The sequence below is a fragment of the Sphaerulina musiva genome (assembly GCF_000320565.1).
Source record: "Sphaerulina musiva SO2202 unplaced genomic scaffold SEPMUscaffold_11, whole genome shotgun sequence".
Classification (NCBI taxonomy): Eukaryota; Fungi; Ascomycota; class Dothideomycetes; order Mycosphaerellales; family Mycosphaerellaceae; genus Sphaerulina; species Sphaerulina musiva.
The window spans coordinates 1,012,202-1,024,845 of NW_016017393.1; the positions used below are offsets into that span (position 1 = coordinate 1,012,202).

Below are 12,644 nucleotides of genomic sequence, written 5' to 3' on the forward strand. Positions count from 1 at the left end.
AGGTAGTTCTCTCTCTCTCTCTCTCTCCCTCCTCTCTCTCTCCCCCTCGTTCTCGTTTCGTTTCGTTTCGTCTTCTTTTTCTTCTTCTTCTTCTACGGAAGCTAACATACAATACCTACATACCTCTTAGCTCTAGAGTCACTAGTCGCTCGTTTGGCCTCGCCTCCGGGGGGGAAAACCAAAGGAAAAAGGGTGTAGTGTTTCCTTTCCATATTCCTAATAGATACCTACTCGTCGAAGAAGATGAGTTAGTTATAGATGCAGATGTTGGCTGTTCTCGACTCCTGGGGCTCCGTCGTCTTCGAGAGCTGAGATATCTCAGTACGTTTTGTCCGGAGGAGTAGTGCAGCTGCAACCCGTTAGCTTTCCGCTCTGGAATCACAAACATCCTACTCATATACGCGCGTACACACAAGAAGAGAGAGAGAGAGAGAGAGAGAGAGAGAGAGAGAGAGAGAGAGAGAGAGAGAGAGAGAGAGAGAGAGAGAATGCCGAAAACTGATACTTCTGAATTTTTTTCTTATCAACAAACATTGATCCTGCTTGCAATGTTCTTACTCCCATCGCAACGGAGCAGCCCATCCACAGGCAAACTATTTGAAGAGCAGTGATGAACAAAACATCATGTATGTTGCGCCTCACCCATGCCATCTGTATGCGCCAAATTCATTCCATGTATAATGTGAAATACAGTTGCTCCCATCATCCACCCGCAACTCGCCCATGGGCGACGATGGTAGAGCGTCTTCCCGCTCCTCATGATGCTGTTGGTACATGAGACAACTCCACGACAGAACGTCGTGTCGTGTCCAGGCAGCGGGTCTAGTTAACGTGCAATCTGGGAGTGATAATTCTCTGCTCGGCCGTGTCGTCAAAAAGATGCTTTTTCGCAGTCTCTACATTTGCTGGTAAGCATCCATCATCATCCTCGCCATCATCCTCGATGCTTCACGAGTAGCCGATGGTCTGGCCGTCGGTCTGGCTCCGGAGCCGAGGGCGGTACCCGTCTGGGAGTTCGTGGTGTCATTGTTGTTCCAGTCAGATGGCTGCTGGAGTTCCATGATGTCGATCTTCGGGATGTCAATCAACTTCTTGGCAATGACCGGTCCGACCATCAAGATGATGAACAGAACAAACATGGAGAAGTAGAGAATCGCGTAGCGAATGACACGTCTCCGTCGAAGTTTCGATTGCTTGAGAGAGTAGATGGGAGGTCGAATTTGACGACTGCGAATCATGTTAGTACGTAGCCATATGAGGTGCAGGGAAATGGGACATACCTGGGCCTGAGCCAGAAGAGCATGACAGAGTGGAACTTGTCAATGTAAGGAACAAGGAGGGCTGGCAGCATGAAGAACAAGAGTACGTGTCCCAAGCAAAAGTCCGCAGCAAAGAAACCCATCTCGGTGATCTTGCAGAGGAATTCACGGCCAGGCTGCGAAAGTGTGTGCCATCCAAGAGCATACCACTTTCCGGTCCACCATGCTATGTTGGATGTGTCGGCGCGGAATTCTCTTGTCAGAGCAAGGGCGATGATGAGCTTGAAGATGAAGCGTTGAATCGCAACGACTGCGATCATGCCCAGAAGAGCCTTGACGAAGCTCCAGCTCTCGAGGAAGAACATGACTTCCCAGAAGACCAACAGCATGATGACAGCAATGGCGTGAGCGATACCAGCCAGGACGGCACCAAACTTCTTGCAGCACATGCTAAGCACTGGACCCATACAACAAGCCATGGCGAAGAAGCCACCAGCGACACCAGCGTTGACACCGATGGGGCCAAAGGCGCAGATTGCAACACGAATCAGCGAGCTGGTGGCCTTGAGATTCTGTCCATCGGTATTGTTGCTCGGAATGACTCCCACACCGGCATTAATAAACAGATATGGGATCAGGGTGACAGCGACCAGCACAAGTGGGCCAACGATCTCACTAAAGAACACGTTGGTAAACTTGGAACGAGGTGTGTCGCCAGAGAGTTTGGCCGATGGCTCTCCGAGTGCCTTGCGCTTGAAACCCGTGAGACGAGTACGCGACAGACGGACGAATCCGATCCAGGACGCCGAGTGTGCCTTGGTGTTGCCGCGAGACAACCAGCGGAGGAACTCGCGGTAGTCGATGAAGAAGTCGGCCCAAGCGAACTGGTGAGGGTTGAACAGGAAAGGCGAAATGCAGAGCGCCAGGAGAGACACCCAGAACCAAAGCAGCCAGTAACCCCAGACCGTCAAGGTACCGAAGAGCAGCATCATCAGAAGTCGGGCACCCAGGTAGATGGAAGGACCTGCGAATCGCGAGTAGAGCACACCGAATGGCATACGGGCGGTGGCAAAACCACGACCGGTACCAATGTAGCGAGCGCCTCCAAAAGACAAATCTTGCTGCAGCGAGTAGGCGTAGATCTGGGTGACGAACACCTCGAAGAGAGGAGACAGCGAGGAGAAGTGCTTTGCCAGACGAGTTGCCGCACGCCAGAACCCACGTTCCGTCAATTCTTGAATCGTGAGAGGCACGAAGGAGATGAAGAACACGATGAAGATGGAGACAATGCAACGCTGTACCCAGTCCATGATAGGAACGATGTTAGCGCAACCAGTGGGGAAGAGCGGATCGGTGATGGGCACATCGCGGTTGTATCGGCAAGCAATGGTCTCGTGTCGGAGGGCACCCAGGTTGAGCAAGCACCACATGAAGAGCTGCACCGACAACATGACGAACAAGTTGTTGATGTGGAAACCGGGATGGGCGTAGTAGAATGACAGGAAGCGGTCCAAAGGCAGTTGGGTTCCGAGATAGTAGTACTCGCGAGACAACATTTGCTCTCCCATACCAGTACCAATCTTGGTGGTGAAGTTCAGAATCGATCCAAAACCAAGATCACGACCCTTGCCACACTGGTAGTACTCGCAGTGCTTGATGCGACCACCACGGAGGATGGCGTTCATACCGGCGTAGATATCTTCGTTCAAGTGAAGACCCTTCTGAGCCTTGGAGACACCACCACGAGTAGTCATGAAGATACCGTTCAGGAAATCCGGGTGACCGTAATGAAGCTTACCACCGATTTGGGCCAGAGTACGAGCGAACAGGGTACCGAATGTCTGCTCCTTTCCAGCAGCAACATCACCGAGAATACCGATGTTCTCAGAGAAAATGTACTCACGAGCTCCGAGAATGGCAACAGGGTTGAACTTGGTAGGTGGCAGACCAGGAGTGTATGGCGAGACATTATCAGTAGTCATCTCCTCAAACTCAGCAAGCACAGATCGAATCTTCAAGCACTCTTCGAGGTAGTTGTCCTGGTTGGCATCGATGAGCTGAATGTACTCTCCACGGTAGAAGATCAGGCAGTGATTCTGGTTGTCAGACTTTCCATCACCAAGAATTGGGTTACCGGAAAGCATGACACGGAACTTGGGACGACGCATGCCATTCTCCATAAGCTCAGAGTGACCATCGATGAGAGCAGAAAAGAGTCTGGGGTCCTCGCCCTCTTGGGTGGCAGGCTCTTCGTCGAGATAGGCAATCTGGAGATCAGGGTAGGCGCGCAGGAGGAACTCTGCGTTCTCGCGTTCCTCCTTGGAGAATTTGGCGTAGCGCTGCATGGAGACAACAATCTTGAACTTGCGACGAGCCATGCGCTCGAGCTCGCGCTCGAGCTTGTCAGAGTTGCCACCGAACATCTGGACGACTTCGGGATTCTCGACGCGGTACAGCAGCTTGATGGCGCGGCTGTAGTTCATGAAACCAGAGATGGTGCGGTAGAGAGTCTGCGAGCGCAGGGAGGCCCAGATACGTGTGCGAAGAGTGTATTCTGGCGCAGCAGACTTGAAACCAATGCAGTAGAATGGCAGGTCGTCAATCTTGCTCTTCTGCGTATCCTTCTCATTCTTCTCGTAGTCGCCGTTGAATTGCGAGGTCTCGTCAGCGAGAATCTTGGTGTCCTTCACGAAGCAATCCCACTCGTGAGGGTGCAATTGCTTGAGGTATTCCAACATGGTGACTCGGGAATATGGCTCGTCTTCACGAATAATCTCTCGGAGGGACAGCAAGATCTTCTCGCCGTAGTGGGGAATCATGACCGTAAAGGTTGGCATGTTGTCCACTGGCAATGGCTCCGGGATTGGCGTCGACAGAGACTGGGCAAAGAAAGAGATACGACGCTCAGCCTCAGATTGCGATGGGAAGAATTCAGTCTTGAAGGAGTGGTCTTCTTGAGACACAAAGAAGGTGGGAGCGCGAAGAGTGCGCTTGCCCTCCTGCTCGGATGGAACCTGGTGGTAGAGGAGCTTCTGGACGTGATCAATGGCCAACAAATGCTCGCGGTACATGGAAATGACGATAGCGTTCCAGATCTGCGAAATGAGGACCTTGGGCTTGTACTTGATCTCCATGTCGGTGGTGGCCAGGATCTTCGAGTAAATACGCTTCGGCAGGCGAGAGAAGATGTTTCTCCATGGCGTCCAGATAGACACACCAAGATAGAAAGATCGTGCCACGGAGAAGACGCAGTTCCAAATAACATACCAGAGGTAAGTGTCCAAGAAGAAGAGGATCAGGTCAGTGAAGTACATCAGAATGAGAAGTACTGTTGGCTGATGGTAACACAGGATTGTGCCGATGATCTGGTCTCCGAGACAGTTCTGGATGTCCATGGTCGACAAGATGCGGATAGGGTCACGGAACGAGAGAGTCAGGAAGAAGTAAGACTCAGCAAGCTTCGCCGCAAAGACCAAAACCCACATACCGTACGACATCCACATGTCATTGCCTTCCAGACGAGGATAGCTGGCTGTAAAGGTTTGAGAAGACACGTACTGTCGTCGCTTACCATTCAGGTAGCTTCCGAACAGTCCACCAAGAGGCATGATGGCGAAGAAGAAGACAGTGCCCAAGGCGATCAAGAATTGGACAACACCCAAGATAAGGGCAATCTTGCCTTTTTGGTTGATGCCAAAGATGTAGACAGCGGGAGCGAGGTTGAGAACAAACATGCCCAGGAGGAAAAACAGGCGCTTGGTCAAGTGCTGTGCGCCGGCCCATCGTCGTGGAACGTACATCCATTCTACCAGAGTAGCCAGGATTTGAATAAGACAACCGAGAGTACCACCAAGAGCGACAGCAGACCACTGAGCGGCGCCGTGGGGCTTATTGTTGAGCTGTTGCTGATAGTTGGCGGTGTACAGAGTTGGCGAGTTGAATGCAGTGTAGAACCAGAAGACACAAACGTGGATAATCCAGATACGATTGAAATTGGTCAACATGTGGAACCAAGAACGTGTCTCCTTGTACGTCTTGAAGAAGGCCTTCTTCCAGATAACGTCACCGAGACGCTCGTACCGCTCCGCAGGTGGCAGATCGACAAGGCGGGTCTTATCCTCAAAAACGATGCGCTCGATACCTTCGGGATACCAGAAGAGCTGGTTCATGTCATCGTAGCCAATGACCTTTTGGTGATCACGCTCCTTGCGGACGTACTTGCCCTCGTAGATCTCGTATCCTTGGTCTCTGCAGTAGGTGTACAATGGTGTGATGCACTTGTTCAAGTACGTGAACTCCTCGACTGGCTCGACACGGTTCTGGCATGCGGGAGAATGGTAGAAATCATCTGCGCACTTGAAGATGAAGGCCATGATCTCAGGCATATAACGCACTTGGTTGGCTTCGCCCCAACAGAGGAGGTACAACGCAATCTGTCGGGTCCGGTCGTGCTGAGACATGCGGTTCATACGTGTCTTCCAGCGGTATTCGGCGGCTTCCAAGCTGTTGTCACCCTCGAGACTCTCCAGAGTCGCCTCTTCATTCTCAGGGTTGGCGTCCTTCTTCTTCTTTGCGGCCTTGCGCGCCTTTCTGGTCGCTCTATTCGCCTTTCCGAGCTTCATGTTTGCGAAGCCAACAGCGTCGTCGAGATCGAGGTGAGCGGCGAAGTACCACCGTCTGAAATTGGCGTTCTCACCGCCAATGTAGTCGGCGTGCAACGAGAGGAGTGCCTGATTGGGCGACATGCGGGAGGCGCGAGAATCGAGGAGGGTCATCAAGTGGTCGAACATGTTTCGCATACTGTCACGCTGGAAACCAAACTTTGCAGTCAAATCGAGGAAGATGTCTTCAATCTCCTCCTTGGAGAGTGGAATCTGTGCGTCCGAGGTCCAGGCTGGATATGGCTCTCTAGACCGTTGGCCAGCTGGCAAAGCACTCGTGTAGTCCATACCGTATACCGGTGTTGACGCGCCCGAGGAGCGGTTGCCACCATAGGACACTTGCGATGATGGTGGACGGTAACCTCGTCCCGTGCCATCGCCATACGAGTTGTAGCGCTCATCGCCACGCCCGTAGTAGTCCATTTCCGCAGCGCGAGCCATGTCTGATCTCATGGTAAAGTCGCTAAAGGTCTCGGAGTCTTCTTCTGAGTCGTGACCGCGTCGACCGCTCCTACGCTGGCCTGCGTACGCGCGACCTTGTTGCTGATACTGGCCTGCAGCTGGAGCTCCCTGGTCGTAGTACTGGTCGTTGTAGTACTCGTCTTGATAACCTTGTTGACCAGGGGCATCGTAGTATCCGTCTTGCGCGTACCCTTCTTGGCCAGGCTGGGCCTGATAGTATCCATTGTCGTCGTAGTAGCCATCGTGCTGGCCCTGGCCGTACGCGGCACCATGTTGGTCATAGTACGCCTGGCCGTCTTGGTAGTACCCATCTTGCGCTGCATGAGGGTCGTGTGGGTGTTGAGCACCGTAGCCATCATCGTAAGCTCCCTGGTGGGGCTGCGCCATGATGGGCGGAGGATGTCGGATTAGATATTACTGCCCGCCACTGTTAGTAGGGAACGATGGCACATGCAGACGGGCACGAGGTCGACGGCCGCGCGGAGAGAGGGTGCTGTGGTGGGCGGATGGGAGAAAGGGAGGAGGAGGAGGAGGAGGAGGAGGAGGGTGTGAAACGGCAGTGAGACGGGCGGTGGTAGGGGGCAGATGCGATCGAGGCAGCGTACCTGTTCAAACGTGCAGCATGGGCACTGCAATTGGGGGAGAGCGGTGCCGCGTGCTCGCGATTATGGGTCTGTAGCCGTATTGTAGAGGGTGGTGCTGTTGACGAGCGAGCGGTCTGCCGTGTGTGTGTTGATCGGGAGTGGCGGGCAGAAATGGAGCGAGCGTTGGTGGAGTCCACGATCGGAATCCCAGACACGAGCAGGAGCAAGTCAAACGAGGGCGACAGCGAGCAGGTCCTGCCGTTGCGAAGTCGACGAAATAACAGAGAGATGCCGCACTGCTGCGGTGGTGGAGGTGGTGGAGTGTGGTTCCAGGAAAGAGCGATGGTGCTGTGTGCAAGGAAGGAGAGAGGCTGATGCTTCGCTGTTGCTGGGAGAACGAAGGTACAGAACGCGCGTTGGGGCAAAAGAGTGCGCCAATGCGTGCGTCTCCTCGATTGGCGGCGCTGATTGGCGGCGGCCCTGGATGTTTCCGACTGAACCGTGAAAATCTCGCTTCCACGCCGATGCGCGACTGTCCACGACTCTCCACGCCCGAACGAATGTGTATACACCTGATGGTCTGTCCACGACCGGTCGAGACGTCGGCTGGTGGTGGTGGTGATGGGAGCGGTAGTGGGTTGCTTGTTTGGCAACACGGCGGGAGGCAGCGCTGGAGAAGTGGAGGAGGAAAAAGGACAGCACAGGATTATTACTACAAATGTGCGTGACAGATCCTGGAAGTCACCACGCGCTAGACCATGGACAGGGAGCAGGGAGCGAAAAAGGGGAAACGAGAAATGTTTATTGGCGCCACTTCTGCCAAAACACACCAATGCTCTCTACCGATCATAGTCCCGGCCGAGGACCACTCATCTGTGGATATTCATGGTTGGCCTTCGTTCTAGTCTCCATGAACAACTTTTTCCTTGCACTCCGTCATGCAGCCTACACCTCTTGGGCTCTGAATTTTTGCTCAGCAATGTGTTCGGAGTAGACGCCTGCAATCCGGCTCCTCGTTGACAGTACATGTAATGCTGACGACCAGTCCCCATGCACATTCTCGTACTTCGCCACGATGCTCTGATGGGGGGGCTGCAGCCACCCGTCGAACTGGACTGTGAAGATCAACAGCGATATGCGAACAAGAAAATGTGTGCAATCGACGATAGAACACTCACCTCACCGTCTGATTCGGACAAGCGTATCTCCAGATGCCGCAATGTTGAGTGACCTGCAGGAGGCGCGTACCCACTAGGAGGTATCCAGTGTGGCAAATGATGGATCTTGGCTTGCATTACAATGATTACATGTATCGATTCTATTTTGAACAGTAACTCTACCACACCTCACAAATCCCAGAATTGCCACAATCGATATGATAACATTTGCTGGGGGGTGGCTGTTTATACTAGACAGCACTTCGCTCTTCTTGCTTCATGAGATGCGTCATGGCAGGCTTTCTGTCTATGTCGCAGGCCACCCTCTCCTGCATGAATAAGATCAAGAATACTTGTTTGTATCAGCCACATCAACACAACTACACAAAACAAGTATCGACGCCTCACTCGAGCTCAACGATAGGCCAGGTGTGCCGTGCAACAATGCTGACTAGCGCGTGGCACAAACTTTGAAACACGAAAAGCTGCCAGGAAGCTTTCCAGTGTGAGGCGTGCCACACAACCTTGACACTGTTGACAGCAACAGAGCACTTGGACCACGCGATCAACCACCACCGACAGCGTCGACAGACGCAGCTCTCGAAATATCTGCCTTCGATCTACAAATGCTGTCGACGTTTCGGCCAGCACGGAAGAGTGTGTGAATCCTGTTGTGCCTGAAAAGCTCCCACAGTGTGCAGTGTGCGCGTCAGCAGCTCCATTGCTCTGCATTGGTACCTGCAGTAGTCCTGCGAACGACGGGCCAGTCTCAACTGGTCCGATTGCCCAGCGCCAGCCCAGCGTCTGCGTAGCGCGTACTGCTGACTGTCCACAGTTCACATGCATAAAATCGAGCATCAGCAGCGGGAAGTCGTCAGGGTGAGGTCGTTGCTAGGGGAGCTGTAAAAGATACCTGTACATGAAGCTGGTGATGCTCTCGCATGGTATGGCGTGCTGATCTTGCTCGGGCGACGAAGAACGCTCGTTTCTCAGCTGTCCAAGCTAGAAAAAAGCAGGCGTCTTCTTGGCGAAGCACATGGATCCTTGCGCAACTTTTCCTTTCTCGCTCTCTGTCGCCATCATCATGCTTCCCACAAGGAGAGAGGCCAAACCGAAGGAATTCATAATGGTTTGATATCCGGAACAGAGATCCGGTTAAACAGTCGTTCAAAACTAAATCAGTGCCTGAGGATTCACCTAGTGTGACATTCTAGAAAAGTGCCGGCTCGTGAAAGCGTTGAGGCTGACAACACACAGGGTTTATTTGGTGTGTGTAGTGGTGTAGGTAATTTTAGGAGACTGCGCAATCGTCACAGTAATCCCGCCGCTCTCGCACGTGAAGAGTACGATACACACGGTCATGTAGTGAGTAGGTATATACGTGACATGTAGTAGTGAGAGGAGGCTGAGGCGATGGCGTGGTCGATAAGGTACCTGGTATGCATCAGAGTTGCCGCTGTAAGCAGCCGTATTGCACTACCCACTCCAGACACGTCAAATTCAAGGGGTGGAGTACAGGTAGCAATGCCAATGGTTGTAGATGCGCAGAGATGATTATTTCGAGGTAATAATGTAATTGTTGTTCGATGGCAGCGTTCTGACTTCTGAGTGAGTGCCAGTGAGTGGCGACTCCCGGTTCCATGTGGCCCAAACAGGGCTAGCGCAGGGCGAAGACGCGCAAGCAGAAACGGACAGCTCTCGGCTCGCGGCTTGTCTCCTGAACAAACCTCTCAACTCTCGCGGCCTCCACCCACATCACCACCCACTGCCACCCACTCTCCTTGTCGCGTCTGCCAATCTTGCTTGTCTCCTCCCTTCGTGTGCTTGTCTATCGTTCTCGCCTTGGCACTAATACATCACCATCTTCCTTCCTATACCTACCTACCTTACCTCACACTCGTTCACCGGACGCGACCACCCAGCATCAGAAGCCGCCATACCTGCCTGACGCCTGCCTGCTTCCTTTGCTTCCCTGGTGGACGCCGGCATTCCAGCTCAGCGCACTCCTCGACTTGCATCCCTTCGATCAGCAACCTCACTCGCGCCACCTCTCCCGCATCACCATCACCATCAGCGTACTGTATTTTCATAAAACAACATCATGAGGACCTTCACATTGGCCTCCGCCGCCGCGGCATTGGTGGGCAGCGCCGCTGCCGCCGATCTCCCTGCGATCGTCATCAAGGGCTCCAAGTTCTTCTACGAGAACAACGGCACTCAATTGTAAGAGCAGTGACGGCGACGGTGACAACAGTACACCGGCAGCATTAAGATATCTGTACTGACACTCGGGCGCAGCTTCATGAAGGGTGTCGCTTACCAGCAGGACTACTCCGGCAATGGCTCGACCACAAGCGATCAGACGTACAGCGATCCTCTGGCCAACGCCGACGCCTGCAAGCGTGACATTCCATATCTCCAGGAGCTCTCCACCAACACCATTCGTGTTTACGCCATCAACCCAGACCAGAACCACGACGAATGCATGACCATGCTCTCGGACGCTGGTATCTACGTGGTGGCCGATCTGTCTGCGCCTGTAGACGGCTCATCCATCAACCGCGATGATCCCGCCTGGAATGATGCGCTGTACGAGCGATACACCTCCGTCGTTGATGCCATGGCCAACTACACCAACGTCCTCGGCTTCTTCGCCGGCAATGAGGTGTCGAACGCACCAAACAACACCGACGCCAGCGCATTCGTAAAAGCCGCAGTCCGCGACACCAAGGCATACATCAAGTCTCAAGGATACAGAACCATTGGTGTCGGATACGCAACCAATGATGACGCTGACATTCGTGTGAACATGGCCGACTTCTTCAACTGCGGAGATCCCGCTAGCGCCATTGACTTTTGGGGCTACAACATCTACTCGTGGTGTGGCGACTCTTCCTACACCGAGTCTGGCTTCGATGTGCGCACCAAGGAGTTCTCCACATATTCCGTTCCCGTCTTCTTCGCCGAATATGGCTGCAACGCCGTTTCGCCGCGCCCTTTCACAGAGGTCGGGGCTCTCTTCGGCAGCAAGATGACGCCTGTTTGGTCCGGTGGCATTGTTTACATGTACTTCCAGGAGGCGAACGACTACGGTCTCGTGTCTGTTGACGGCAATGACGTGAAGACTCTGGAAGACTTCGACAACCTCAAGTCCGAAATTGCTAAGGTCAATCCCGTCGGTGTCAACCAGGCCGACTACACGCCATCCAACACTGCCGCTGCTTGCCCAGCCGACGGCACGGACGACTGGAACGCCAAATCCTCTCCTCTTCCACCGTCGCCCAACAAGCAGCTCTGCAACTGCATGTACAACTCTCTCAGCTGTGTCGTCACCGGCTCTACAAATGTGGATGACTATGGCGATCTCTTTGGCACCGTTTGCGGATACGGCGACGACATTTGTGCTGGCATCACTGCCAATGCTTCCACTGGTGACTATGGTGCTTACAGCATGTGCAACTCTACTGAACAGCTCGCTTTCGCCCTCAACCAATACTACCTCTCCCAGAACAGCGCAGCTGATGCTTGCGCTTTCGATGGCGCCGCTGAAGTCAAGTCTGCCACTACCGCTTCCGGAGCTTGCGAGACTCTCATGTCTGAGGCTGGAACTGCCGGTACCGGTCTCGTCACTTCGAGCCCAACAGCAAACTCGAATGATCAGGCTCAGCAATCCGGATCTGGCTCTGGATCGCACTCCTCACAGGGTGCAGGTGCACCGCTTGGTGTACCTACAGCAGTGTCTTCTCTCATTCCAATGGCTTTTATTGTGACTCTTGGAATGATTTCTGGCGCTGGCATGATCCTATTATAGATTTGAGCGGACATGTTCTCGAATGTGTGGAGTAGCTGGATGTACGGCACAGGATGATCCATGGGAATAGGAGTCGGGGAACGGCCATGTTACCATGATAACGTTTCCTGTACTTGGATGGGCCTACGCAGCACATGCCAATTGGATGTGATGGTAGTAGGAGGGGCCTTTGATCGAGGTTCTTCACAAACACTTTTTCTAATTGGGCATTGATGGATGGGGCGAGACTGGGTAGATAATCACATGCTTTTTGATCTTGTATAGCGATGTTTCAATGCAAGGCTTGCCAAAATTACCTTTTCAGTACTTCTTTGAGATTGTCGAGTATCTGTGTATATGTGTGTGCTCAAGTAGATGTTTTGCTTCTCGAGTAAGAGGTAGAGAAGTAGTACATGTAAGGTACCTAGGCAGACCAACTCTATCTACCTAGCATCAATCCCACTACATAGTACAGGTACATAATGTATCTCGTACGACCAGACGTATAAGATCGAAGAACTAGGTAGGTGCGTAAGATATGTCAGCCAGTAATAAGGTAAGGGACGAAGGAAGGACAATGTTGGTGATAATGTTTGGTAGTAAGTAAGCAAGCGACCTTTTGTTTTTTGGGGGAATCTTGGGAGGTCTTTTCTTTTATGTGTGTGTGTGTGTGTGTGTGTGTGTGTGTGTGTGTGATTGTTGAGAAGAGGAGGAGGAGGAGGTAGGTTAAG

The 12,644-nt window shown here is 52.9% G+C and overlaps 2 protein-coding genes across 2 annotated transcripts; one reads left to right on the forward strand and one right to left on the reverse strand.

Annotated features, from left to right (window-relative positions):
• Nucleotides 1-490: 490 nt before the first annotated feature.
• Nucleotides 491-7,627, reverse strand: SEPMUDRAFT_151870 (glycosyltransferase family 48 protein). Its single transcript, XM_016907093.1, has 3 exons — nucleotides 6,988-7,627; nucleotides 1,281-6,799; nucleotides 491-1,227 (listed from the first exon to the last, which is right to left on the reverse strand). Exons 2-3 carry the CDS (start codon nucleotides 6,767-6,769, stop codon nucleotides 897-899), a joined length of 5,820 nt encoding a protein of 1,939 aa, XP_016757125.1. The 5' UTR covers nucleotides 6,770-6,799; nucleotides 6,988-7,627; the 3' UTR covers nucleotides 491-896.
• Nucleotides 7,628-9,875: 2,248 nt separating this feature from the next.
• On the forward strand, nucleotides 9,876-12,230 carry SEPMUDRAFT_151871 (carbohydrate-binding module family 43 protein). Its single transcript, XM_016907094.1, has 2 exons — nucleotides 9,876-10,346; nucleotides 10,422-12,230. The coding sequence occupies exons 1-2, from the start codon at nucleotides 10,225-10,227 to the stop codon at nucleotides 11,932-11,934; spliced, it is 1,635 nt and encodes a 544-aa protein (XP_016757126.1). The 5' UTR covers nucleotides 9,876-10,224; the 3' UTR covers nucleotides 11,935-12,230.
• The last annotated feature ends 414 nt before the right edge of the window (nucleotides 12,231-12,644 follow it).